This window comes from Narcine bancroftii, chromosome 8 (genome assembly GCF_036971445.1).
Source record: "Narcine bancroftii isolate sNarBan1 chromosome 8, sNarBan1.hap1, whole genome shotgun sequence".
Lineage (NCBI taxonomy): Eukaryota > Metazoa > Chordata > Chondrichthyes > Torpediniformes > Narcinidae > Narcine > Narcine bancroftii.
This window is the reverse complement of record NC_091476.1, coordinates 8255024-8281740: the sequence shown is the minus strand read 5'-3', so window position 1 is coordinate 8281740 and position 26717 is coordinate 8255024. Positions and strand designations below refer to the sequence as shown.

At 40.9% G+C, this 26717-nt stretch overlaps 1 protein-coding gene and 2 long non-coding RNA genes across 8 annotated transcripts in view; 2 read left to right on the top strand and 1 right to left on the bottom strand.

Moving 5' to 3' along the window:
• LOC138740334 (uncharacterized) overlaps window positions 1–24718 on the bottom strand; it is a 257122-nt gene extending 232404 nt beyond the window's left edge. For 2 of the 4 annotated variants that reach the window (XR_011342834.1, XR_011342832.1), the window contains exon 1: window positions 23318–23643. This is a non-coding gene — a long non-coding RNA (uncharacterized lncRNA). Of the gene's footprint in view, window positions 1–9690; window positions 9915–23317; window positions 23644–24680 lie in introns of those variants that run through there. The other 2 variants (XR_011342833.1, XR_011342835.1) reach the window with 2 other exon arrangements.
• Window positions 3678–11748, top strand: LOC138740335 (uncharacterized). Of its 2 annotated transcripts, XR_011342836.1 has the most exons (3): window positions 3678–3966; window positions 7619–7770; window positions 11422–11748. It is a non-coding gene; the product is annotated as an uncharacterized lncRNA (long non-coding RNA). The 2 variants fall into 2 exon arrangements; XR_011342837.1 differs by lacking the exon at window positions 7619–7770.
• The window catches only part of LOC138740331 (magnesium transporter protein 1-like), a 38660-nt gene continuing 26321 nt past the window's right edge, over window positions 14379–26717 (top strand). The window contains exon 1 of one of the 2 annotated variants that reach the window (XM_069892842.1): window positions 14379–14549. In XM_069892842.1, the coding sequence (XP_069748943.1) occupies window positions 14499–14549 (51 nt within the window). In that variant the 5' untranslated portion in view covers window positions 14379–14498. Of the gene's footprint in view, window positions 14550–24875; window positions 25028–26717 lie in introns of those variants that run through there. The other variant, XM_069892841.1, reaches the window with a different exon arrangement.

Sequence of the window (26717 nt, the reverse complement as noted above, 5' to 3'; positions counted from 1 at the left end):
TCAACCTTTCCCTGTAACTCAAACCCTGAAACCCTGGAAACATTTTCCTAAACCTCCTCTGCCCACTCTCTATACTGTTTATACCCTTCCTGTAATTCGGCGACCAAAACTGCACGTAATATTCCAAATATGGCCTCACCAATGCCTTATACATTTTCAACACAACATCCCAACTCCTGTATTCTATACTCTGATTTATGAAAGCCAACATACCAAATGCCTTCTTCACCACCCTACCCACATGTGATTCATCTTTCAGAGAATTATGTAGCATGACTCCTAAATCCGTTTGTTCCACTGCACTCCTCAATTGTCTACTATTCAACGTATATGCCCTATTTTGATTAGTCCTACCATAATGAGGCACCTCACAATTATCAAAATTAAACTCCATCTGCCATCTTTAAGCCTACTCTTCTAACTGTCCTATATCACCCTGTAAACTTTGATAATCTTCCTCGCTGTCCACAACACTGGCAACCTTTGTATCTTCTGAAAATGTACTAATCTAAATTTTCCACCCTATCATCTGGATCATTAATATATACAACAAACAGCAGTGGACACAGTACCGATCTCGGAGGCACTCCACTTGTCACCAGCCTCCAATTCTACAAACAATTTTCCACCACTACTCTCTGGCATCTCCCATCCAACCATTGCTGAATCCATTTCACTACTTCATCATTAATACTTCCACCTTCCTTACTAATCAAGTATGGGGAACTTTGTCAAAAGCCTTACTAAAGTCCAAATAGACAACATCCACCACCTTCCCCTCATTAACCTTTTTAGTAACCTCCTCAAAAAACTAAGATTATTAGACATGATCTACCAGGTACAAAACCATGCTGACTACTCCGAATCAATCCCTGTCTTTCCAAATAGTTGTGCATACCATCTCTAAGAACACTTCCCGTTAATTTACCCACCACCGACATCAGAATTACAGGTCGATAATTACCAGGTTTACTTATGGATCTTTTTTGAACAACGGAACAACATGAGCCACCCTCCAGTACATCCCCCGTGGCCAGTGACAGTTTAAATGTTCCTGTTAACGCCCCCACTATTTGTTCACTAATCTCCCTCAGGGTCCTAAGGAATCTTTTGTCAGGACCTGGTGATTTATCCACCTTGATCTTTTTCAATATAATCCAACACTTCCTCCATTAATCCTTATATTATCCATGAGCTCCCTACCATATTTCTTAACTTCATCTGGAGTTTTTCTTGTCCTGAGGGTCGTAACCTCTGTACCAGATAGTGAAGCAACCACTGAATATACTTCAGGGTCTACATCTAATAATAAATTGTCATTGGCCCAAATTAAAGTAAAATTATAAGGAGTTGGGGGTGTATCTCTGGACAGCAGTGTAATCAGTCATGATCTAGCTTTATCCCTTTTTAAAATTTATGTTTACATCCAACCATATCACCTGTCGAGAGCGAAAGAAGGGTAATGCTCAGGTAATCAAGCTTTTATCAGAACAATTTAGAGGTGAAAAGTTATCAACCTGTAAAGCACACCTGGTTTTTCTCTTTGTGGGTGCTGCTTGACCTACTGAGGATTTCCAGCATTTGTTTCAAATTTCCTGCATCCACAGTATTTTGATCTTGGTGTATGCTAAATATAATGAATGCAATGATTTGTTGTGAATTGCCCAGTTCCAGGATAAGTGAAGGTTTCATTAAGTGAGTCGCTATTGATTTATCTCTGTGCTGATGAGTAAGCAGAAAGCATCTTCAAGAAGCATCTTGATTTGTCTGAAATGCAGCTTCACTGTAAGCTTTTTGGGAAGTATCTCCATTAAGCATGTTATGTTGCATGACATTTCTTGTGTATATCCGTTACCACACGGATGGCAGTCTCTTCAATCTGAGGCGCCTGCAAGCTCACACCAAGACACAAGAGAAACTTGCCCGTGAACTACTCTTTGCAGATGATGCCGCTTTAGTTGCCCATTCAGAGCCAGCTCTTCAGCGCTTGACGTCCTGCTTTGCGGAAACTGCCAAAATGTTTGGCCTGGAAGTCAGCCTGAAGAAAACTGAGGTCCTCCATCAGCCAGCTCCCCACCATGACTACCAGCCCCCCCACATCTCCATCGGGCACACAGAACTCAAAACGGTCAACCAGTTTACCTATCTCGGCTGCACCATTTCATCAGATGCAAGGATCAACAACGAGATAGACAACAGACTCGCCAAGGCAAATAGCGCCTTTGGAAGACTACACAAAAGAGTCCGGAAAAACAACCAACTGAAAAATCTCACAAAGATTAGCGTATACAGAGCCGTTGTCATACCCACACTCCTGTTCGGCTCTGAATCATGGGTCCTCTACCGACATCACCTACGGCTCATAAAACGCTTCCATCAGCACTGTCTCCGCTCCATCCTCAACATTCATTGGAGTGACTTCATCACCAACATCAAAGTACTCGAGCTGGCAGAGTCCGCAAGCATCGAATCCACGCTGCTGAAGACCCAACTGCGCTGGGTGGGTCTCGTCTCCAGAATGGAGGACCATCGCCTTTCCAAGATCGTGTTATATGGCGAGCTCTCCACTGGCCACCGAGACAGAGGTGCACCAAAGAAGAGGTACAAGGTCTGCTTAAATAAATCTCTTGGTGCCGGCCACATTGACCACCGCCAGGGGCTGATATCGCCTCCAACCGTGCATCTTGGTGCCTCACAGTTCGGCGGGCAGCAACCTCCTTTGAAGAAGACCGCAGAGCCCACCTCACTGAGAAAAGACAAAGGAGGAAAAACCCAACACCCAACCCACCAATTTTCCCTTGCATCCACTGCAACCATGTCTGCCTGTCCTGCATCGGACTTGTCAGCCACAAACAAGCCTGCAGCTGACGTGGACATTACCCCTCCATAAATCTTCGTCTGCGAAGCCAAGCCAAAGAAGAAACATCAATTGGGGGTGTAGGTTAATTGGGGGTAAATGGGCAACATGGGCTCATGGGTCCGAAGGGTCTGTTACCATGCTACGTGTCTAAAAATTAAAGAAAACACAGTAAAACTTTGCTAATCTGGCACCTGCAAGACTTTAGTAGTGCTGGAGCAGTAGATTTTTTTTTCTAAATGGACTATTGGATGTTACTCCCATTAATACCCAAACACACTTTTATTTCAATTGGTTAAGGGTTACCTAATGGTACTATTTTTTTTCAGTGAACTATGTCTGTTTAAAGAGAATGGGAAATATCCAAGAGTTATGGACCCCAGCTCTAGCAACAAACCCACCTCCGTTATGTGGTGCTCTGGACCTTAATACCAGTTCCAGCCACATATCCAAACCACACCAGAACCCCAGCTCTGGCTGCACCCCCCACTTCCATACTGGACCTGTTCATGATCCAAACTAAAGAGTGAACCATATGCCAAACCATCAGGATTTGTTGTGAATAATCAGAAACCAGATTATCAGAGTTTTACTGTCAATGTCCAGTAGTGCATTAACAGTGTTAGACAATATCAACATCCGTGTAAAGCATATTCACAGATGTTGGCTCAGTCTGTTCATCTTATCACATGCCTTTTCAATCTGCACATCTTATAAGAATGAATGGAGAATGAAAGACATTCACATTTAAAATTCGAAATTTCAAGAGAACAAAGGAATAGAACTATACCCCTTTCTCCAGCCTTCCAATGACAGGTCAGCCAACCTAGTCTGGGATCAAAAACCTCAGAATAACACCACTTTTAAAGAGTGTCCCTTACAGTTATGATGGGCTTGGCTCAAGCCTCCATCTGAGCAAGTAATGGTTTCATAAGTTTACTCTTCCAGCTCTGTTACTAGTTCAAACTAGCTGTCTTCTTCAGAATCCATCCCAATGTCAAAGGCAATGTTTGAGGATACGCAATTGACAGTTATCATCTGGTTTTGCTTGGCCAGGGTTTTCACCAAGACAATTGTGGTATTTCAATACGTGGCTGTTCCACTAAACTGTGAGTCCTCATTATAGTTCTCTTATTTAAATCTTGATCAAAAGGTCATGGACCAGTGGCATTAGACCCCATAAAGTCATACTGTGAAATAACAAATTGCAGACAGACAAATAATATATGATTTACATGATGTTGCTGGCATTACGAGATTTTACAGACTTCACTTGCTGGTGCTTCAAAGACTCAACATCAATTCATCAATTGTTTTACTTTGATCCCGATGACAGTCACTGCCAACTTTCACCTGTTTTCCAAAATTGGCTCAGTAAATTATGCAGAAGATATAATAGGTGGAAGAGATACAATATATTATTGAAATAAGCAGCCCTATCTCTGCATCATGAGTTTTTTTCGTCTTTACTAAGATACTGAAGGTCAGCTAGTGAATTGAACCTGTAAAATACTTTATTGAAGAAATAGAAGTCCACCATTTCTCCACTGTATTCCCATGAAAACCACACAGGAAAAGTGGTACTGCCCAGGTCTATACTGAATCATTTGTATCACCATACAAAACATTTGGTCACATGCTCTAATTTAAATTAAGTGGTGATGAAGATTATATCTTCCTAAGGCAGAATGGTTTTTGAGAATGATGACAGTGTTTGCATGCATCCGCTACCATCGTCTGTCTTGGTGGATGCTGGTCAAGTATTTCAGTGTCACACTCTGGTTGGCATTAAGGTAGTATCTCATTGGCTGATAAGTCGCGGCAACTCGGGCGACCAAAACACAGCTTGCGTTCTCACCAAGGCGACATCTCCATCAGTCGCGGCAGCTAATGTTGTCCGCGACTGGGGAGACGTCTCCGTGGCATCGCCACAACCTCTCCTCAGTCTCCTTGATCTCCAGCAGGTAGTGGCGACATCGCGAAGACGACGCAGAGAGGTCGCGGCAACGCCGCGGAGATGTCTCCCCAGTCACGGACAACATTAGTCGTCGTGACTGATGGAGACGTCGCGGAGACCTGCTGGAGACTGGAAAAAGTCTCCAGAAAAATTGAACATGTTCGATTTTCCAGCGATTCCCTGGAGACCTGGCTAGTCTCCAGGAGATGTCGCAGAAACATCTCCGCAACCAGCGGAGACTTGAGTCTCCAGGCCAGTGAGATAGGCCCTTACCCAACTTGTTGCACTGAACTATCAGCTATGCAACTGGAAAATATTCTATGATGCACCTGACATAGCTTGTAGATGTTGGAAAGGTTCTGGGGTGATAGAAACCAAGTCATGCTCCATAGAAAATATAGCCTTTGACAAGCTCTGGTAACAACAGTTCTTATCCAACTGGGCCACTGTGTTTCTGATAAGCTTCAGAATGTTGATCGCAATGGTAATGCCATTGAGCACAAAGGATAAGTGGTAGACACTCTCTTGCAGGGAATTCCCATTCATTTTTGAGATAGTTGCCAGTTATCAGCCTAGGTTCAAAATGATACCTGTCTCTTATTGCATGCAAGAGTGGACTGCTTCATTTGTGGAGGAATTAGAGCATTGGTTTTACATGGATTGGGGTGGGAGCTGTTTCATACGGAATCAAATAACCACAGCTCTAAATGGATATAACACGAAATAGAAATTGAGGTGATTGGCAGGGATTAAGTGAAAGGAAACAGTTGAAGAGATAGAACAAGAACAAGTACAGGTTAACAAATTGGCTCATGTGAACCAAAGTGTAATAGTCAGGGAAAGAATGTACAAGCTGCAAGTTGAATTAAGGGAATACTGGTTTAAAAAAAAAAGTAATTAAAAGCTTTTTATCTAAACATATGCAACATGTATAACAAGACCCATGAATCAGTGGCACAAATAGAAATAGATTGATTATACAAGCATTAGAGAGACATGATTAAAAGTTGATCAAGTCTAGCATCTGAATTTTCCAGGGTTACTTAAAATCTTGGAAGCCTAATGGAAAATATGGATAACTCGGTTTAATAGAGAATGGCATATGCACAGTAAAAAAGAAATCATAATTGACAAATGGTTAAGATGCAGCGTTACTTTGGGTTGAGATAAGGGAACAAAGTCAATGGTTGGAGAGACTTAAAAGCTCACAAATGGTATCTGCCCCTTCACAAATAACAGCAGCGTGCAAGAAAGATTTCAAATTAATTAGAGAATTCAAACTGGAAAAAGTAGACTTCAGAATATCTTCAGAGTATATTCAGGACAGAATACCATTTGTGAAATCAACCAAAACAGGTTATTTTAGATCATTTGATGTATCACATGATAAATTAACAATCTTGTGTTAAATAATCTGAGAAGAATTGTTAACATTCAATTTAACAGTGATAAACAGGCTTGAAACAAAGTCAACTACAATGATAGGAAGTCAAAGTTGGGTAAAGTGAACTGGAAAAATACATGACAAGGTACAATGGTAGAAAAACAGTGATCGACTCTGAAGGAAGATATATTTCATTGACAAAAAAAAGCTCTGCAAGAAGGATGACCCATGTAACTGAGGAAGTTAAGCATGACATCACATTGAAAGAAAATGCACATTATGTCATGAAGATTAATGGTAGGCTAGAACACTTCAGAAGCCAGGAAAGGATGACAGTTTAAAAAAAAAATGCAGGGAGAAAGTAGCTTATAAGAACAAACTGACAAAATATAAAAACAGGCAGTGAGAACTTCACATATATAAAAAGGAAGAGAACAGCAAGACAAACATTGGCCCCTTTGATAATGGGATGAGGGAATTCATAACAGGAAATAAGGAAATGGCAGAGACTTCAAACAAACCAATTATATTTGTCTTCGTGCATCCCAATAATAACAGAACCTCTGGAGAATGAAAGGATAGAGAATGTTCACCATCATTACAGAAAATGTACTAAATAAATTGATGGAAATGAAGGATGATAACCTGTATCCTACTGTCTTAAAAATGGTTGCTGCAGTGAAAGAGGTGGATTGTTGTGATTTTCCAAAGTTTCCTATTCAAAGCTTAAATATCTTTTAAAAAACTTCAAATGTAAAACTCTTGAAGAAAGAAACTGAAATCAGAAAATTTTCAAACTACAGCCAATTCAGTTAGCATCTCTCATTGGGAAAGTTGGTAAAATAAATATTGGTTAAATCACCAGAAACTTCAGAATGCTGTTGTGCAGAGAGGAACCTGAGTGTTCTAATACAAGAAACACAGAAGTCAGTAAGCAAGTCCAACAAGTAATTAGGAAGACAAATGGCCCTTATTGCTAAGAAGATACCATACAAAAGTAATGATGTCTTTCCTAATTTCTACATGATGCTAGTGAGATTACACCTTGAATATTGTGTACAGTTTGGTCTCCTTCAAGGAAGGATCATACATTAATTGTAGGTAGTTCAGAGAAGCTTACAAAGTTGATTCCTGTCATAACAGTGGTCTTATAGGGAAACTGAGCAGGTTTAACTGGAATCTAGAGGAAGGAGAGGTGATATTATTGAAATAAATAAGATTCAATCCATTCAGAAAGAATGCAGTTTCATTCCAGGTTCTCCCCGTAATAACTCCCCATAGATTCCATATGGTGTTTGATATTCAGACTGAGGCACAAAGGCTAAATTTCATTCGGCACTTTTACACAGCCACTGAGATCTGAAAATGTCCTGATGGAATTTATTTGCTAAATTCCATTTTATTTTTTTTCTCCACCAAGACCCCTACACATTTTTACGGAGTGGCTGCAGTGTAAATTGACAGCAGGAACTCCGCAAGAAACTGGGCTAATGAATAGGATGTTCACCCTCCGACAAACTCCACAACACAGGAAGGCAGTGTAAAAGTGCTGCGTAAATGACCACTCCAGAGGTAACTAAGCAAATCTATTTATTTATTTAAAAAAAAACAGAATCCTTCCTTTATTTCTGTGTAAAAATCATAAATGTTTCATTATTCCCAAGTTTCAGGCCTTATCTCAATACCTTAATCTCATTAATTTACAGTGTTACGTGACCCTCACCTCGAATAAGCAGTGACTCTCTAGATTTATGCAGGGCATTTAGGGACAGACCACAAATTAAACCAAGAAAATGTTTTATTTAATACAAGTATTTATGGATAGAAATACATCATTGCTCTTCTATGTACCCAGTTCACAACAGGCAAACCAGTTCTGCCAATTTCTCCACTATAATATTCGTATTAACGGCTACACTTCTTAGAGAGGTAAAAATTCCAATATTAGATCAGGCATTCAATCTGCATTTTATCCAAGGACTTCCCTTTCTCTCTTCACCAACAGTGCAGAGATGTAGAAGTTTGATTGATGTGCTTGAAACTGACAAATTAGAACATTTAAACCCTCTCCTGAAAGACAAGAAATGCTCAAGATTACAAAATGTCCCCCTACCATATTTCACAGGCACAGAATCAATGATTGGATCCAATACAGTCTAGTATGACTTTCATTCTGAGTTGTGGTCTGTTTCTTTTTGCAAGCTACTTCAGAAAAATCTTTTGCTTGTGACAAATACACAGAACTGTATGTCATTTAGGAATCTGAAAAGTAATTAATGCCAGAATAGAAGAAATAATGTAAAAAATGACAAGAATTTCTATTTCTGTCTGCTAGCTTATTTTGAGAATGAATAATTATTCTAGATAATTTTCTAATTCTGTGATGGCCATCTTTCAAATTTTATAACAACTATTTCTGCAGATGTTAAGCACAAAAGATCAATCTATCTGGAAGCTGACAAGGCCTTCCGGCATACTAAGATTTAAAGGCAACATTCTTTACCTGCAGTGACTACAGTTAAGAACTGTTCACAGAAACTTCCTTTAGGTTACCCAAGGGCCATCATGAGTACTTAAAGTACTGTTGCATGTATCCATTTTACGTGCATCTTTGCAAAATGCTTTTCCTCGTTTAAACAGATGAGGCACAATCTCTGCATAGCGATTACTGAATGTCTGTGACTGATGACATAAAAATTCAAATCTGCAGTTACTTCAGATTTATATACTGTACCTCACAACCAAGGGCGCGGTACTGCCAAAGCTCACCGGAGCACCGCTCTAGCATCTCAGGGGGCAGCTCCAGGCACCTTAAGGGCTACTCCAGGCACCTTAAGGGCTACTCCAGGCACCTTAAGGGCTACTCCAGGCACCTTAAGGGCTACTCCAGGCACCTTAAGGGCTACTCCAGGCACCTTAAGGGCTACTCCAGGCACCTTAAGGGCTACTCCAGGCACCTTAAGGGCTACTCCAGGCACCTTAAGGGGCGGCTCTGGCCCCTCCCTGTCGCCATTTTTTGGTGAGCTCCAGCACCTAAAAATTTAGCAATGCACCCCTGCTGATAACAATCCTTAAAACAAACTACACTGACAAAAATAATATTGCCTTTTTCTTTCTCATTAAGGGGAAAGCCAGTGGTGGGCAAAAGGGATAAGTGGAGTGATATCAAGTTTAATCAAAGTTGTTAACTAGTTGATTGCCAATACTGGAGGTAGTAAGGTTACAATGCAACTGGTTCACCTAATAACAAATAGATGACCAATAAAAAATATGATTAATGTTTTATTATGGAAGCATTTTATGAAGAAATGCAGGAATAACACAATAAACCTAATAGTACTTACTTTAACTAATCATACCAGAGAGCAGGAAAGTATTGTTAGAGGCCTCTCAGTGAGAACAAAATCCTCCAGCTCCTGCCACAGTGCTCCCCAAAAACCTTGGTAATTTTAAAATTATGGAAAACATGGGACTGCCTTCTTTCATACTCACAAACTTGAGCTCATCTAAAACTCTGACATCTGCGTTCCAATTCAGCTCAAATCACATTCATTATTACTCGTCTTGCTGACTTGCATATAAATGCCGAGGCGGCAAAGGAGACCATTGTGGAATCTAATAGCCAAAAGCAGTGCTGGTAAACTGGAGGCAGTGGTGAATTTAATCATCAGTGTGCTCCTTCACTGAGAAGTAGGTCCAGGATTATGGAACATGTCCTGATGTGCAGAAAGGTACAATACAAGATGTAAATGAATTAATTGGGCATCATATTTGGCAGATACAATGTCCCGTTCAATGTTCTAAATTAATTGTCATGTGTACCGCGGTAAAGTGAAAAGGCTTCTTTTACATGTTGTTCAGCAAATCTATCCATACACAAGTACTATACTGCAGGATTAAACAGTGCAGGGAGTAGTGTTATAGTGAGAGATAAATTTAAACCAAGTAGGGGCATCATTATTTTACTGGTATGAGGTTCATTCAGTAGTCTGAAAGTAGCAAGAACAAAAGTGTCGCTGAATTTCACATTCTTGAAATTTCTTGGAGATGGAGAGCAAGGGTAACCAGAATGGGAGGAGTCCTTTAGTATATTGGCTGCTTTTTCTAGGCACAGGGAGATATAGATGGAGTTGATGGTATATGTGTGCTGTAAAGTAAAATTGTCATGCTTTTAATCTTTCACTCTCTTCTGGTTTGTAGGGCAAGTTTTTTTTTCCTCCCACAGCTGCATTCACAATTCTCTGCAGTTTCTGACAGTCTCGGGCAGAGCAACTCCCATTCCATGAAATGATGTCTCCCGACAGGATAGTTTTGATAGTGCATCTGTAGAGGTTGTTGAAGGAGACTCATGTTACTCCAAGAAGTAGAGCTGTTGGTGCACCTTCTTGGCCATCAATAGGATTGGGACAGGACTGGCCATTGGAGGTTTAAGTCTAGGAATCTTTGTGGTAGTGAGTGGGAATAGAAGGTTGAGAATCACTGCTCTTGACCCAATTGTTACTGAAATATTTTGCTTGAGAAAACTGATCATTGGTCCATTTCCTTTGGAGTTCTGAAAACATGCACATATTGCGTGAATTAGGGACGATTAATACAGTGGTTTTTCAACTTTTTCTTTCCACCCACATACCACCTTAAGCAATCCCTTACTAATCACAGAGCAGTTATGGCATACTTAAGGTGGTACGCAAGTGGAAAGAAATAGGTTGAGAACCTCTGGCCTAAAGACTCTGATTAAATCAAGTCTTCTTGTGCTATAAATATTTGGTAAGATCGACTAGTATTTGATAAGCTTTTAAAGCTCTTCGGTAAGACAGAATGTAGTCCAATTATAATATGAAATCTTGGGTGTGTAAATGTAGAAAATCAAAATCTCCTTCGGGGCAGATTTCTTTTGACCACCATGCATCAGTGACATCATAATGACAGTGGGAATTTTTTATCTTGATCTCTCTTTCACAATCAATTTGCAGTTAAACTAGAAATGAGGCCCAGGAAACCTTGTTGTTTACATGATGATTTTTAAACAGTAGAAACTCTTCCTCTGCATGTAGTGGAAACTGCTCTTCACTGTTGGAAAATATTTACAGTTCTTGAATGCTCACCCACCCTCCTATTTAAAAGGGATGTAATTGTCCAAACAAAAGTTATTTTGAGAGTTTGTGACTATCATTTATAATTTGTAATTCACCCACCACAAGATTTTTTTTTGTGTTTCTACAGTCTGTTTCTTTTTTAGAGACAAAGTTGGAACTGTTTTTGAAGTAACATAATGCCCCAGAATCGTACGAATTGCGATGAGGTTTCTCAGAGGCTTTAACCTTTTAAAATTGGAAACATCTGTAAATTTTCCACTGGGATGGCTGCCTTCATGGAGAATGAGATGATCAGTCAAGAGCATCACGTACCTTTTCTAACACCAAACATATGCTCAAGCTTTTGCAAAAAAGCTTCACTTGACTTGTGATAAAATAATTATTTGCTGAAAATTTCCAGTTGGTTTGCTTATATAACTTACAGGTATGAGGCAAATAAATCATGTGAAAAATGTGTGTGGTACATAATGCTAAAAATTCTTCCTGCAATTTATCATTACTTTCAGTTTACTTTCATGCATTCAAGTTAAATAATTATTGGGAACTTTGCTGGACTGAGCAATACATCAACAAATTGTGGCAATAATATCCAAACATTTTACAGACAATTAGTGTGAGTGAAATTGTTACTGTACAGTTCAGTCAAAAGACCTGAACAGTATAAATAGCTGTTAAGCCTTACCATCTGGAATTTCTCACTTGTAGGTGAGAATTTCATGCTCAAAAATAAATTGCGCAAATAAACTTGGAAACATAATTCATGAGACCTCATTTTTCTTGGAGCTTTGTCACAACAAAAGAGGAAATTGTGGAGAAAACACTTAAGTAATTCCTTATGCAACACCATAATTTTCCTGGGACTTTCATTGCTGCCCTCATTGACAACAGTTACAGGTAATTATCATAGCTCTCATGCAAATATCTGCAATTTTCCTGGCTCAACACTGGTTTTCACACCATACTCTCTCCGCTTTAAGACCAGGTCCCTGCAACATGCTGATTCATTGACTTTAAGCATTTTCTGATAACACTTAAATGAACTACTGTGTTTGTTATTCAGTGTCTGTTGAAAGTCAAATTCTTAAACATTTACATTACCATGGCAATAATAATGTATTATATAACATTTTAAAAAATACTATATAGTTTTATTTAAATAGTGATCATTGCCTATAATTGCTTTGAAATGGTGTTTAAAAATGCTTGCACAAATTATTGACTAGGCAACTTCCAGACTTGGCTTCGACATCATCTTGTTAACTTTTCTCATCTCCTTCAACTCTGCCAACATCACCCTTCCATCAATGCAAAGTAGCACTCCTATCACGTCTTGTGCGACATCAAACCCAAATTTGTACCCAACATTCAACACAGGCAAGATGTGGAAACTATGGAGAAGGTGCAGTGAGGATTTACTACAATGTTGCCTGGTTTGGAAAATATGTCTCAAGTTAGCTGAACTAGGGCTTTTCTCTTTGGAGCGATGAATGATGAGAGGTGACTTAATAAAGGTCTACAAGATTACGAGAGGCATAGATAAAGTGGACAGCCAGTGCCTTTTTCCCAGGCCAGGAATAGCTAACACCAGAGGACATCTACACAAAGTGAAGGGAGGAAAGTTGAAGGGAGACATCAGGGGGCGTTTTTTTTTTTTAAAAACAGAGTTGTGAGTGCCTGGAATGCATTGCCAGGGGTGGTAATGGAGGCTTCAACAATAGGGGTAGGGGCATTTAAAGGAGAGTCTTAGACAAGCACATGGATGAATGAAAAATAGAGTGTTATGAGGTAGGGAGGGTTTAGGTTTTTTTTGTAGGTATATATTGGTCAGCAGGCTGAAGGCCCTGCATTGTGCTGTAATGTTCTATGTTAGAAACCTTATAATCACATTTCCATCTCTGCTTTGTTACAAAAAATCACAAATAATATCAGTTGTTTCACCCTTTAGTGCCTCTATTTCCCTGGCTACTGGCCTGCTGCAACTTTGGCCAAATATTTTATTGACCCTGAAATAGTGGTTAGTGCAATGGTGTTACAGCGCCAGTGATCAAGATTGGGGTTCGAATCCTGCACGGTCTTTAAGGAATTTATACGTCTTCTCCATGCCAGTGTGGGCTTTCCCTGGGGCCTCTGGATTCCTCCCATCCTTCAAAATGTACCAGGGGTGTAGGTCAATCCGGTGTAATTGGGCAGCACGAACTCGTCGGCCTGTTACCATGCGGTGTCTCGATTTAATTTAATTTAAATTTAAATTCAAACCTCTAGAAACATTTCTGAAAGTATATTGACTGGTTGCATCCTGGTGTGGTTTGGAAATTTGAGTGCCCAGGAAAGCAAAAGTGGCAAACCTGGCAAAGTCTATCATGGGCATTGAACTCCTCATTGAACACAACTATGCAAAACACTGCTTCAAGCCGATAGTTAACATCATAAATAAACCCCACCACCATGATCACAATCTCTTCATGCTGCTATTTTCAGGCCAAATGTACAGAAACCAGAGGTTCAGCATCTCTCGGTTCAAGAACAGTTTTTATCAACAGCAATTAGGCTCTTGAACCTCTTCATACTACCCTAATCCTAATCCTAAACTCCCCAGGGCCACCAAAAGATTTATCACTTTTTATTCATTACTTTCATTCCTTGCACTAACTGCAAATATATTTATTTAACTATCCCTGCTGTATTTATTATCGAATTTTCAGACTTGGCAATTTATAGTAACGTAGTAAATGCAGCTTATGTATTTGTTTGGCTGCAGCCAGTAAGAATTTTGGTGCATGTGTACTCAATTGTTTTTTTTATATATATAAATATAATATACATATATTATTATATATATACAAATATATTTTATATATATATATATACACACATATATATAAATATTTATTAATGTGTATATTACACACACACACACACACACACACACACACACACAAAACAATTAAGCTCTCATCTAATTTACATCTCAGTAACATCACCTAAGTGTACCGTTGTTTCAGCTCATTCATGCCTTTATTATATCATAATCACTGTTCAAATCCACTTTTGGCTGTGGTCCCATGTTTCATAAGTTCATTGTGGAGGGACATTTGTGGCTGGTTGCATGACAAGAATAGAGGCAAATGAGAGTTGATCGAGAGAATTGTGAGGATAATATATTTGTGAAGGGCACACAGGGCTGAGAGATAAACATTAAATGGAATGGACAGAACGATGTTGGTGCTCAGAGTGAATCTCCAGAAAACCATTAAGGTAACATTCATGTAGAGAAAGGGGTCGAGAGCAATAACAGGATACTCTCCTTCATGTGCTGAGGAAGGAAATCTGGCTGGAACAGTAAATTTAATTTTTTAATTTTATTACAGTACAGTAGAAGCTAATTCTGGCCATTTAAACCTGTGTTGTCCAATTACACCCAAATTAGCCTTCAAATCCAAACGTTTTGGAGGGTTGGAGTAAACTGGACTGGCACTGTAATAACGTCATACTAACTGCTATGCAAACTGTGCACTGTTGACAAGACATCTAGAATTATGCTTACAATTTTCAACACAGCACAGCATGAATGTAATAGCAATGAAGGACTGAGAAAGGAAAGTAGGGAATATTACTAGGTCTGAACAAATTCAACTATCAAAAAAATAAGACTAGGCTTGACAACTTTGAAATCAGGACGATGGAAGTGGAAATTAATTATTTTACATAGAATTACGGAAGGTGTGAATCAGAAAAGAATAAAGAAACTTACCCTTAGCAGAGGGGCCATACTAGAGGTACACATTTATGATGTTACACTGAAAAGTCTGCAAATGCTGTGATTGTAGTGTAAAACACACAAAAGTGCTGGAGAAACTCAGCAGCTCATGCAGTGTCCATAGGAAGCAAAGATATATAAAGAAGAGGCAGGGGAGGAGTAAAGACAAGAGATCCTAGGTGGATATGGGTATGAGGACAGAAACTAAAAAAGCTGAGCGGTGATGGGGGTGGGATGAACATCAGAGAGACTGGATGCAGACTGGGAGATTGTTTTGTTAAGCTTGAGCACCTTCGCTTTGTCCTCTGCAATAACAGGGACCTTCCAGTGACCTACCATTTCAATTCCACACCTCGTATCCATGCCAACACGTCTTTCTATAGCCTAGTTGACACGAACATTGACATCTCCAGTTTTTGTTAGGCCCTTCCCCTCTTTCTCTTTCCCTAACCTGCTTTCACCTTTCCTCCAATTCCCCACCCCTCTCCATTCAGAGAGATACTCCCCATCACTTCTCAGCTTTCTCTTCTGCCCTCCTACCCATATCCACCTCTGACCTCTTGCCTGTGCTCCTCCCCTTCTTCCCTCCCTCTCTCCATCATTTTATTTAGCAGCCAGCCTGGTTTCTACTCATATTGTGACAGAGACCTTTGCCTCCGATGAACGCTGTGGGATCTGCTTAGTTTCTCCTGCAATTTGTGTACTGACTCCATTTAGGATAGAAGCATTTGAGGAGCTTGAGACAACACTGAGGATTGGTAAGACCATCTCCTCCACAATCTCCATCAGTACTGGAGCTCCACAGGGTTACGTTCTTATTCTCCTGCGCTCCTCAGTATATACCGTGCGGCTCGGTACAACAAAAACACCATTTACAAATTCTCTGACAATACCATGGTAGCAGGTTGTATAAAAAAGGGCGACGGGTCAGCAGACAGGAGGAAGATTGCAAACTTGACTGAATGGAGCACCAACGACAACCTTGCACTCAATGTCACTGAACACTAGGAGCTCATTATTGGCTTCAGGAAGGAAAAAAGTTTCTACAGATGTGTAGTGGATAGTGGGCTGACCAACTCCAACACGGACTGGTATGGGGACACCAATCTCCTGAATGCAAAGCCCTGCAAAAGATAATGGACACAACTCAGGACATCACAGGCAAAATCTTCCCATCGAAAAATCTATGGGGAATGCTGCCATTGTAGAGCAGCAGCAATCATCAAGGATCCACATCACCTAGCACACGTTCTGTTCTCGCTGCTGCCATCAGGAAAGGTATAGGTTCCACAAGACTCAAGCCACCAGACTCCTCAACAACAAACTCAATCAGAGACTCATTTAAGGACTTACTTTTGCACATTATTGATTTTTTTCCTCTGTATTGCAGTTTGTTAACATTTCTTCATTTACATGCGTACGTCTTTTTTTTTGCACTACTAAATGGTAATTCTGCCTCGCCCACAGGAAAAAGAATCTCAGGGTTGCATTCTGTCAATAAATCTGAACTTTTCACCTGAAAAGTGGTGGTGACCCATTGCCTGAATTGGAGGCAGAAACCTTTCATCACATTTAATAAGCATTTGATGAGTTGTAACAAACCCATTGATCAAAATTTGGGTAGTGGGACAAGTCTCAAAATATTCTTCTCTGCACAGGATGAAAACAATTTACGAGGCAGCCTCCTCCAATGCTACAGCTTCTATAATTAAATACACAGTAACTATTTTGATTTAATTTGATTGCTTTTGTTATAAAATTGAATAACCTGAATTTTGCTGTGATGAGGTTGCTAAAGCTGGACATGAAAACAGAAATCTAGGAATGAATGATGTCAATGGGATGAATTCAGAGGCTGAGAGCAAGCTAAGATTTATCCCCCTTGACCAGAGATGAAGACATGGCAACATTTCCACATGTTACAGCACCCTCATCTGGCCAACAGATGGATTTACCTATTTTTTATAATGAGCACCAAATGAAGGAACAGGAGGATTACATGGCTAACACATGGTTTGCCTTCCATGGTTTTATTGACAATTACTATTAATGACAAATATGCTGTCAATGCAACTCTGTTTTTGATTAATCTTTTGTTCATTGTTTGGCAGAACATGCTTACATTTTTCTACGCTTAGTGAGAGAATGCTAGATAGTTACACCACCGGGTTGATGTAGATTAAAGCTCCTTCAGTACTAACCCAACATTAATCCCTGGTTCTGAAAAGCCCTACTTGTGCCGCATGCATGTCATTTCCATTTCGCACAGCAGCTGTCCTGCTGCCTCTTTCAGTGATGTTCTGTTTATAGTAACAAATGTGAGTTAAATTTACCGAAAATTCATTGACTCTTTGCAACTATAAATGACCTGAATTATCACCTTCTGAATTGCATTTGGATCAATGAAGACCGCTGGAAAATGGCTTTGGTCCAGGATGAGAGAGAGATCAGACCAGTATAAACAAACAGGTGGAGTTTGCTCGTAAATTCTTGGCCCTTCAACAATATGGCCGATACTAACCCTATTCCTCCCACCATCCAACTACAAATACAGGCATCAATACAGGCAACTTATGTTACACTCACTAAATTTAAATTTGAACTTCAAATAAAACAGATCAAAAATTCTATTGATCCGAATGCTGAGCAACAGAACTTTTTCTAAAGTCTCTGGGATGAGGTATGCAGCAAATATTACTCACAAACTGCACAGAGCTGCTTAAAACACCTGATGTTCTAACAGAGTGTGCACTTCACGTTCACTTAGTTTTCAGTTTCAATGTCAGGTCAATGGGAGTATTCATATTTCTACATCAAGCCCCTCTCCAAAAACATTTAATCAAGGCAAATGCAAAAATGTGCAATACTGTGGTTTACTCTGAGGCCATGACTGCCCAAGCTTGATATGAAAGATCCAATGGCTTGACTGAAAAGATACACCAGGCCATCTTTCCTTCAATGGTTTAACAGCTTCAATTATGTTCAGCAACTGTTCTTCATTTCACAATTTAAATATTTCCTATACATAGAATAAGTTACAAGTATTCTAGACCTATATAATTAACAAGAAGAGTGTTGATTCAATCAAATTGCTCTTCTTATAATTTATTTATTATTGGTCTCTCTATAACAGAAGACCTAGGACAAGAAAATCATTGATAGTCTTTAATTAAAACAGAATATAATGACTCAGGAGGTCAAGCACAATTTATAATTTTAAAAAATAAATTTAGACATACAGCATGGTAACAAGCCATTTCACCCCAGGAGTCCATGCTGCCAATTTTACACCCAATTAACCTATACCCTTGTATGTTTTGAATGATGAGGAAACTGGAGTCCCAGGGAAATCCTTACAGGCAGCATTGGATTCGAACCCAAGTCCCAATCACTGGCACTGTAAAGGTGTTGCGCTAACTGCTACGCCAACTGTGCTGTCTGTTTTGTGATTGCCTTTCATCACATGAAATGTATGCTCACTTCTCTGGGATGCAAGTAACTTTTTTTTAAAATTAGACATACAGTAAGGTAACAGGCCATTTCAGCCTATGAGTCCGTGCCACCCAATTTACACCCAATAGTACCCCCAATTAACCTACAATCCTGGTACCTTTTTGAACAGCAGGAGGAACCCAGAGCCCCTGGAGAAAACCCACGCAGACATAGAGAAGAATGAACAAACTCCTTACAGACAGCACTGGATTCGAACCCATGTCCGGTCCTAATCACTGGCACTCAAGGTGTTGTGCTCACCGCCACGTTAATTGTGCTACCCTACACTTCAAGGCTTCCTTGCCAACAAGAATAAAGACTCTTAAAAAAATATTTACTTTTGAATTATTTCAAGACTAAGGCAAAACAGACATGCATCAAACATGAAGCCATGATTTTAACAATGTCCAATTTGAGTGAAATTTATATTCTGAGGCTTCATTTCATTGTGAAAATGGTTCTCAGCAAGATAGGTAGAAGCAAAGGAGTGGGGGGGGATAGAAGCCATCCTTGATATATCAGAAGTATTAATAATTCCCAGCTGCTTCTTTGGCCACACTGAACCTCAAGAATGTCATATAGTGCTAACTTACAACAGAACAGCACAGCCCACAAACAGGCTCTTCAGCTCATGATGATAATGCCCAAGTTAAACTAAAACATGATACATGTTCCTCTGTTCCCTGTATATTCTTATCACCTGGATCTCTTATGGCCAGGATACTACATGCTGCTGTAATTGAAGCATAGTTTCACTATGTAATTGTGCCCATTGTGTCATTTTTCTACCACCTATGTTCAGGCAAGTGACGTTGGAGAAAGGTATAAATGTATTGGAGAGGAGGAAAAAAAAAAATCAGGGACTGAGTGCATCCACACATCTTCTGCCTTAACCATTACCCACACTATCCTTTCCAGTCGGCAGGGGAGTGGAGATGGTAGAGAGGAACAAGGCAGACCTCAAAGTTTAAAAGTCTTAATATATACCGTATTAATTCAAAGTGATTCAAGCTTAACTTCCTCTACAATATTCATTTGTATTTCAGAATTATTTTGCATGACCTCACTTTTTCTCTTGTTTTGCACTTATTTTTTTTTTTAAAATAGTGTATTTACAGAAATTTAATTTATAGCAATTTTGCACCTATGGTGCACAACAATACTGCCACAAATCAACAAATTTTGAGACACATACCGACGACGATAAATTCTTATTCTGCAACATTGCCACTAAAGATACAGGATTGTTATCTCACATCTCAATTTCCTTGCAGAAGCAAGGAATATCACCATATTTCACAAAATAAATATTTAATTCTGGGACACATACATAAGTGTGAAACTAAAGAACATAAATTTTTAGAACCATAGAGGGAAAGAAAAATCAGGAGATCCAACAAGCATCCTTTTGATAGATTACCTCCACCTGGCTAATCACCATAACACTTCATCCAGTTGCATCTTGAACTTATTTATGCAGCCTGATTCAATGCTTATCCTTTATAATGGATTCCATCAGGTTACTGTAATTTATCTGATGTGGTTGTAATCTATCAGTTTTTAAAAATCCTCATTACCTTATGTCATTCCCTTTTCCAAGGCAAGGGAACTCATGGCACATCTCCATTTGTAAAAAAAAGTTAAGTTTGGCTGGGCAATTAAATCTATTGCAGAAAAAAAATGACTGCATGCAGAGGTTTGAAAAAAATTAAAAAACTTGAAAATGCTAAAATGCATCTTCTAAATAAAACTAAAACATGCAGATTTTAATGAAACAAAAGAAGTTAGTAATGGTGATGAGAGGCAATGCTTAGAAAAATCTATTTGGATTGATACTAAAAACTGTACAAAATAAAATGCAAAATCTTTTAATTCATTAAATCTGCTTCTGAAACCGCCTCCTATTCCAGCTAAAATAATAACAGAAAATTTTGTAAACTCCATCATGCCAGGCATCATCTGCAAGAAAAGCAAATAATCATGAAATGTTAACTCTTATTTCCTCTTGCCACAGATGCTGCCTGATCCACTAGCATTCACCACATTTTGATTCATTTCACACTTCTAGCAACTGCAGTTCCAGCCATTAATTTTTCCTGTTCTTCTTCATCCCCCATCTCCTCCCTGATATATCAACTGCAATGATATATCACCAACTTTCGTAAAAACCATACAGTACAGAAACAGGCCCTAACCTCACCCATGCCAAACAAGTTATCCAAGCTAGTCTCATTTACCAGAGTTTGGCCATATCCTTCTGCACCCTTCCTATCCATGTACCTGTTCAGGTTTTTTTAAAAAATGCAGTAAATGTTTCATGCTCTCTCATTTCCTCTGGCAGCTCATTCTATGTGCCAACACCCTTTGTATGAAAAAGTTTCCCTCCAAGTCCCTTTTAAATATTCTCTCTACCCCTTAACTGCAAATCAAGGATGGATACAGCAGTTTAAGCAATTTTTTAATGCTGAACCAAGCACTTTTGATGATTAACAAGTGCAGAGTTCCAAATTTCCTGTAAAACCTACCATGAAGTTATCATGTGCCACAATAATCAAGTATTGAATCATGGGTCCTCTACCGGCATCACCTACGGCTCCTAGAACGCTTCCACCAGCGTTGTCTCCGCTCCATCCTCAACATTCATTGGAGCGACTTCATCTCCAACATCGAAGTACTTGAGATGGCAGAGGCCGACAGCATCGAATCCACGCTGCTGAAGATCAAACTAAGCTGGGTAGGTCACGTCTCCAGAATGGAGGACCATCGCCTTCCCAAGATCATGTTATATGGCGAGCTCTCCACTGGCCACCGAGACAGAGGTGCACCAAAGAAGAGGTACAAGGACTGCCTAAAGAAATCTCTTGGTGCCTGCCACATTGACCACCGCCAGTGGGCTGATATCGCCTCAAACCATGCATCTTGGCGCCTCACAGTTCGGCGGGCAGCAACCTCCTTTGAAGAAGACCGCAGAGCCCACCTCACTGACAAAAGACAAAGGAGGAAAAACCCAACACCAACCCCAACCAACCAATTTTTCCTTGCAACCGCATCTGCCTGTCCCACATCGGACTTGTCAGCCACAAACGAGCCTGCAGCTGACGTGGAAAACACGTCCATAAATCTTTGTCCGCGCAGAGTTTCCAGTTTGTATTTATGTTAGGAATTTTACACTGTCATCTTCAGGCCCATGGCTATTCTCCTGTGTAGCACTATCTTGTGACAAAACGTACATCTTTCATTTAATCAATCATTAAAGATTGTAACCATGCAAAAATATATAAACTAAAGCAAGAGGTTGGATTGCAAAGCATTTTCAAGATCACTAAGCAAATTAGCCAGTAATGCATTTGCACACACTTTTTCAAAGTGCATACTTTTTTTTTCAACTTAGGAAATTTGGTTTAAAAAATTGAAGTGATTCAATGAGAAAATGGGACCCAGATGTCAACACTTAACCATATAAATATGTTTGCAAACTTCCTCAAGCTAAGCTACCAGATATGACATTGATATGCATGTAATATTAATGTACAGAGAATAGAGAGAATTGAAAGGACAACCTAAGGGACTTAATGACAAAAGGTTATGAAACAAAATGACCAGAAAAACCACTTCTAATGATCCTGGGGAATCTTCATAGGTATCCAAATATATTGTGTGATAGAAACACAAATAATTTGCCTGGAGAAGTGGATATTTGACCTTCATTGCTTTCATTGAAGTTAACTCATTGTGCGGTTTGTCTTTCCAGTGACCTCGTGTTTTAAAAAAAAATGTTTTTCCCACCATTTTTCCCTGATTTCTCCCAATGCTCTCTTACATTAAAATCCTACAGAAAATTGGAATCAATCTAGCACTAATTTGGAGCAATCTGAGTTCTCATAAAAGAATAATGCAGAAAATTTCCTGTAATGCAATTAAACAAAAAATGGAAAACACACAGCCAATGGTGAGTTTCAGAATACAGACTAATTGACTAGCACCCCATAAATATTAATTCTCTCTACTAAAGGTACATAGTGGCTGCAGAGTGTACTATCTACAAACCACCTCTAAAATCATGACCTTTTAATCACTGAGAGAAACATCAGATCTACAGGAACGCTGACGATCCCTCAAGGTAGCTCTTAATTCTTAACATGCTTGTGAAAGCTTCAGCCTTGTCTTTACCAGATCTGCCAATTCTATTCACTCCTGGTCAACATCTCATTTCTCCTCCAGTAACTTGAGCCCATTCAAAACTCTGCAATCCACATCCAATCTTTCCCCAAGTTTTATTCACCTTCACCCACATTTGAGGCCTACACTGGCATCAGGACTGGTAGTGTAGGTTATAAAATGTCTAATTTTCGCTTCCTGATCCTACCATGGCCTCGTTACTCCCCACCTACCACCCCTTGCTTCGGCAATTTCCTTTTGCTTTATAAATCTTGTTCCATCCATCACCCAAATCTCTAATGTGAGCCATTTATTTTATTCATTCATTTCTGAAGGGCTAGGCAATGTGGATTGAACCAAACTTTATGATAAATTTCTATGATTCTACAAGTGGAGACAACCCAGGCGGATTGGCTAATTGAAATTGAGAATCAGTTAAAATGCTTTACAAGTGATAAACACCATTCACTAAAGAGAAACCAAAGAAATACAAGTTGTTCTTTTTAAAAGCAGAGGAACTTGTGGGGAGTTTTTAAAAATCAGCAATGTTTTATATTTAAAAAAAAATCACATAACTGCCCTCATTCATCTATTAACTAAACAACACCTGACCCACCTTGATGAAGGGCTCAAGCCTGAAACGATGGTGATGGATCTTGACCTTTACTCTATAAAGGCACTGTTTGACCTGCTGAGTTTCTCCAGCATTGGTGTCCACCACTCTGCCCACCTGAGATAGCACTCTGTATCTTTTGAAACTTTTTTTAAAACAAGTTTCCCAGCTCTGCTGAGCCCATTGACGGGGAAGTTTTTGACTGCACAGATGCTGCCTGCTATGTTGAATGTGTCCAGCCCTTCCATCAGTACGAGCTTCCAGCCCCCTTCCTCACCTCCTGCACCACTATCAGCTGTCCTCCCAGATTAGTTCGGGGAAATGCTCTCTCTCTCTCTCTCCCCCCACCCTCCCCCCTTCCCTCCCTTTCCTCCCCCCCCTCTCCCTTTCCTCCCCCCCTCTCCTCCCCCCTCCCTCCCCCCCTCCCCCCCTCCCCTCCTTCCCTCCTTTCCTCCCCCCTCCCTTTCCTCCCCTCCCTCCCTTTCCTCCCCCCTCCCTTTCCTCCCCCCCTCCCTTTCCTCCCCCCCTCCCTTTCCTCCTCCCCTCCCTTTCCTCCCCCCTCCTCCCCTCCCTTTCCTCCCCCCTCCTCCCCTCCCTTTCCTCCCCCCTCCTCCCCTCCCTTTCCTCCCCCTCCTCCCCTCCCTTTCCTCCCCTCCCTTTCCTCCCCCCTCCTCCCTCCCTTTCCTCCCCCCTCCTCCCTCCCTTTCCTCCCCCCTCCTCCCTCCCTTTCCTCCCCCCTCCTCCCTCCCTTTCCTCCCCCCTCCTCCCTCCCTTTCCTCCCCCCTCCTCCCTCCCTTTCCTCCCCCCTCCTCCCTCCCTTTCCTCCCCCCTCCTCCCTCCCTTTCCTCCCCCCTCCTCCCTCCCTTTCCTCCCCCCTCCTCCCTCCCTTTCCTCCTCCCTCCCTTTCCTCCCCCCTCCTCCCTCCCTTTCCTCCCCCCTCCTCCCTCCCTTTCCTCCCCCCTCCTCCTCCTCCCTCCCTTTCCTCCCCCCTCCTCCTCCTCCCTCCCCCTCCTCCCTCCCTTTCCTCCCCCCTCCTCCTCCTCCTCCTCCCTCCTCCCTCCCTTTCCTCCCCCCTCCTCCTCCTCCTCCCTAACCCTCCTCCCTCCCTCTCCTCCCTCCCCCTCCTCCCTCCCTTTCCTCCCCCCTCCTCCTCCTCCTCCCTCCCTCCTCCTCCTCCTCCCTCCCTCCCTCCCTTCCCCCTTTCCTTCCCCCATTTTCCTTCCCCCATTTTCCTTCCCCCTTTCCTTCCCCCTTTCCTTCCCCCATTTTCCTTCCCCCATTTTCCTTCCCCCATTTTCCTTCCCCCATTTTCCTCCCTCCCCCTTTCCTCCCTCTCCTTTTCCTCCCTCTCCCTCGACCAACCTACCTCGTTAACCAGTAAACCCCCAAGAATGCGGCAGGAACTCGCGTGAGTCTGTTCTCTTGTTGCTATAGCAGCCCTCGCCGCTTGAGAAGCCAATAAGGAGGGGCCAATCGCAAACGCCGAGACGTGACGGACGACGGAAGGGACCAATCACAAGCCGCCAGGGATAGGGTCGGGGGTGGTGGGGCGCATTCGTCTGCGTCTGATGTCAGCGTTGGGCTTCGCGGCGCGTCGCGCGGCCGGATCGGGCGAGGTGGGAGGCCGGGATGGGAGGCCGTCGATTCCTGGCGGTGCTGGTGGGCCTGTGCCTGTGCTGCGGGATCCCCTCCGACGGACAGAAGAAGAAAGAGGTTGGTCAAGGTGGTTCGCTTATGATTCGAAAGCAAGTGGGAGCGGGAGCGGAGCCGGAAGTGGAGCTGGCAGTTGCTGAGAGGGGCCCGAGTGAGCTGCCTCCGGTCCCAGGGAGTCCAGAAGCGGACAGGGGTGGGAGAATCCATCTTGCTTTATTAAGGGGTCTATCCCATCTTTCAAAGATCCGTAGCATCGATTCTCTTTGCTATTTTTGTTTCTATATTTGCGTTGAAGAAATTCAAATTTAAATACAAATAACATTTGGGGAATACTCGAAAGCAGTTTCAATGCAGACAGAAGTGTAGCATGGACCAACTTTAAGTCGTAAAAGTTAGAAATAAACACGTTATAAGGCGCAGAAGAAAGTCATGAGTTGTCTTTGTAACCTTAACAAGATGTGAAGTTTTGCTTGAAATTATGTACTGAGTGAATTGACATTTCAGATACTCAAAATGTTCAAGGAAAGTTCTGTTTAGGTTATCTTGGCTTGCCTCATTTCCCAGTTCAGTGGGCATTGAGTTGGCTGAATTGTCCTTTGTGGTATCTGCAGACTATGGACTGTGAATTGCAGGTCGTGTTTAATGGGAATCTATTTGGGATCTATACCTTTCCTGCTATTGAATATGGCTTCTGCAAGTGCATGCTGGTGAGACTTCTGGTTGATTTATTTTTCAAGGAGGCTTTGAGAATGTTCTTGGGGTGTTTTTAGTTGAAATCTTGCCATGTCCAAACTCTGTCAAGCTTTACAAGCTCCTGTTTATTTTAGTGAGTGTTATTTTGGGGGTTGGTGAAGGCTAAAACCATTCTCAGTTTTCACATTTACAGACTGCATGGCACCATCAGGTCCAAACTATAAACAAAATTGATGCTCTCAACTAAGAACAAAAGAACAATGGTTGTTTATCCAGGAAAACAGATGGGACACTTGCAGAGAGTCATGTGATTGGGACACTGAAAGAGACAGTATTTCAGTATTAGCCAGCCATCTGAAAACAGGTGTAATGTCTGTGAAATGGACAATTCTACTGATTCTTTGTCAGGGGAATTATTGAACCATCATGACCATTGTAATGGTCATTTTGACTGGCTTGGGTTTTGGAAGTATCATGGAATTGAACATTATGTCTCCCCGACACAAGGAAGAGGAGGGTTCTGGCAACCATTTGTACAAAAGAAAATTTCTCTGGCAGCAACTTGACAAAGATTCATGAGTTTTCAGCAGTCTGATCACTCAGTCTCTCACCTTCATAATTACTTCTGAGCATCAGTTGAAAGATCTGAGTTCATACAAGATCTCAAAAACTGAACTTTGGGAATGACTTTCCAGAATTGTGCCTATACTGTAATGGTTTGGGTATTTGACACAGACACACACACACACACTATTTTATTAATATATTATTTAAAAAATAATACTCAGTGAAAATCTATTGCTGCTTGTCTGCAAAGTAACAATAGGAAATGCTTGTGATTATTCAGACCCCACCATTTTTATTCAGGTTCCTGTCTACATTGTTCTCACACCTTGAAGGGCTCAAGCTCAAAACGTTGATTATCTTTGCTATATAAAGTACACTGTTTGACATTCTGAGTTTCTCCACCACCTTATTTTACTTCAGTTACAATGTCTGCAGACTTTTGTGTTTTACTCCTTGAACTAGGATGTTGAGCAAAGAGACACTAACATTT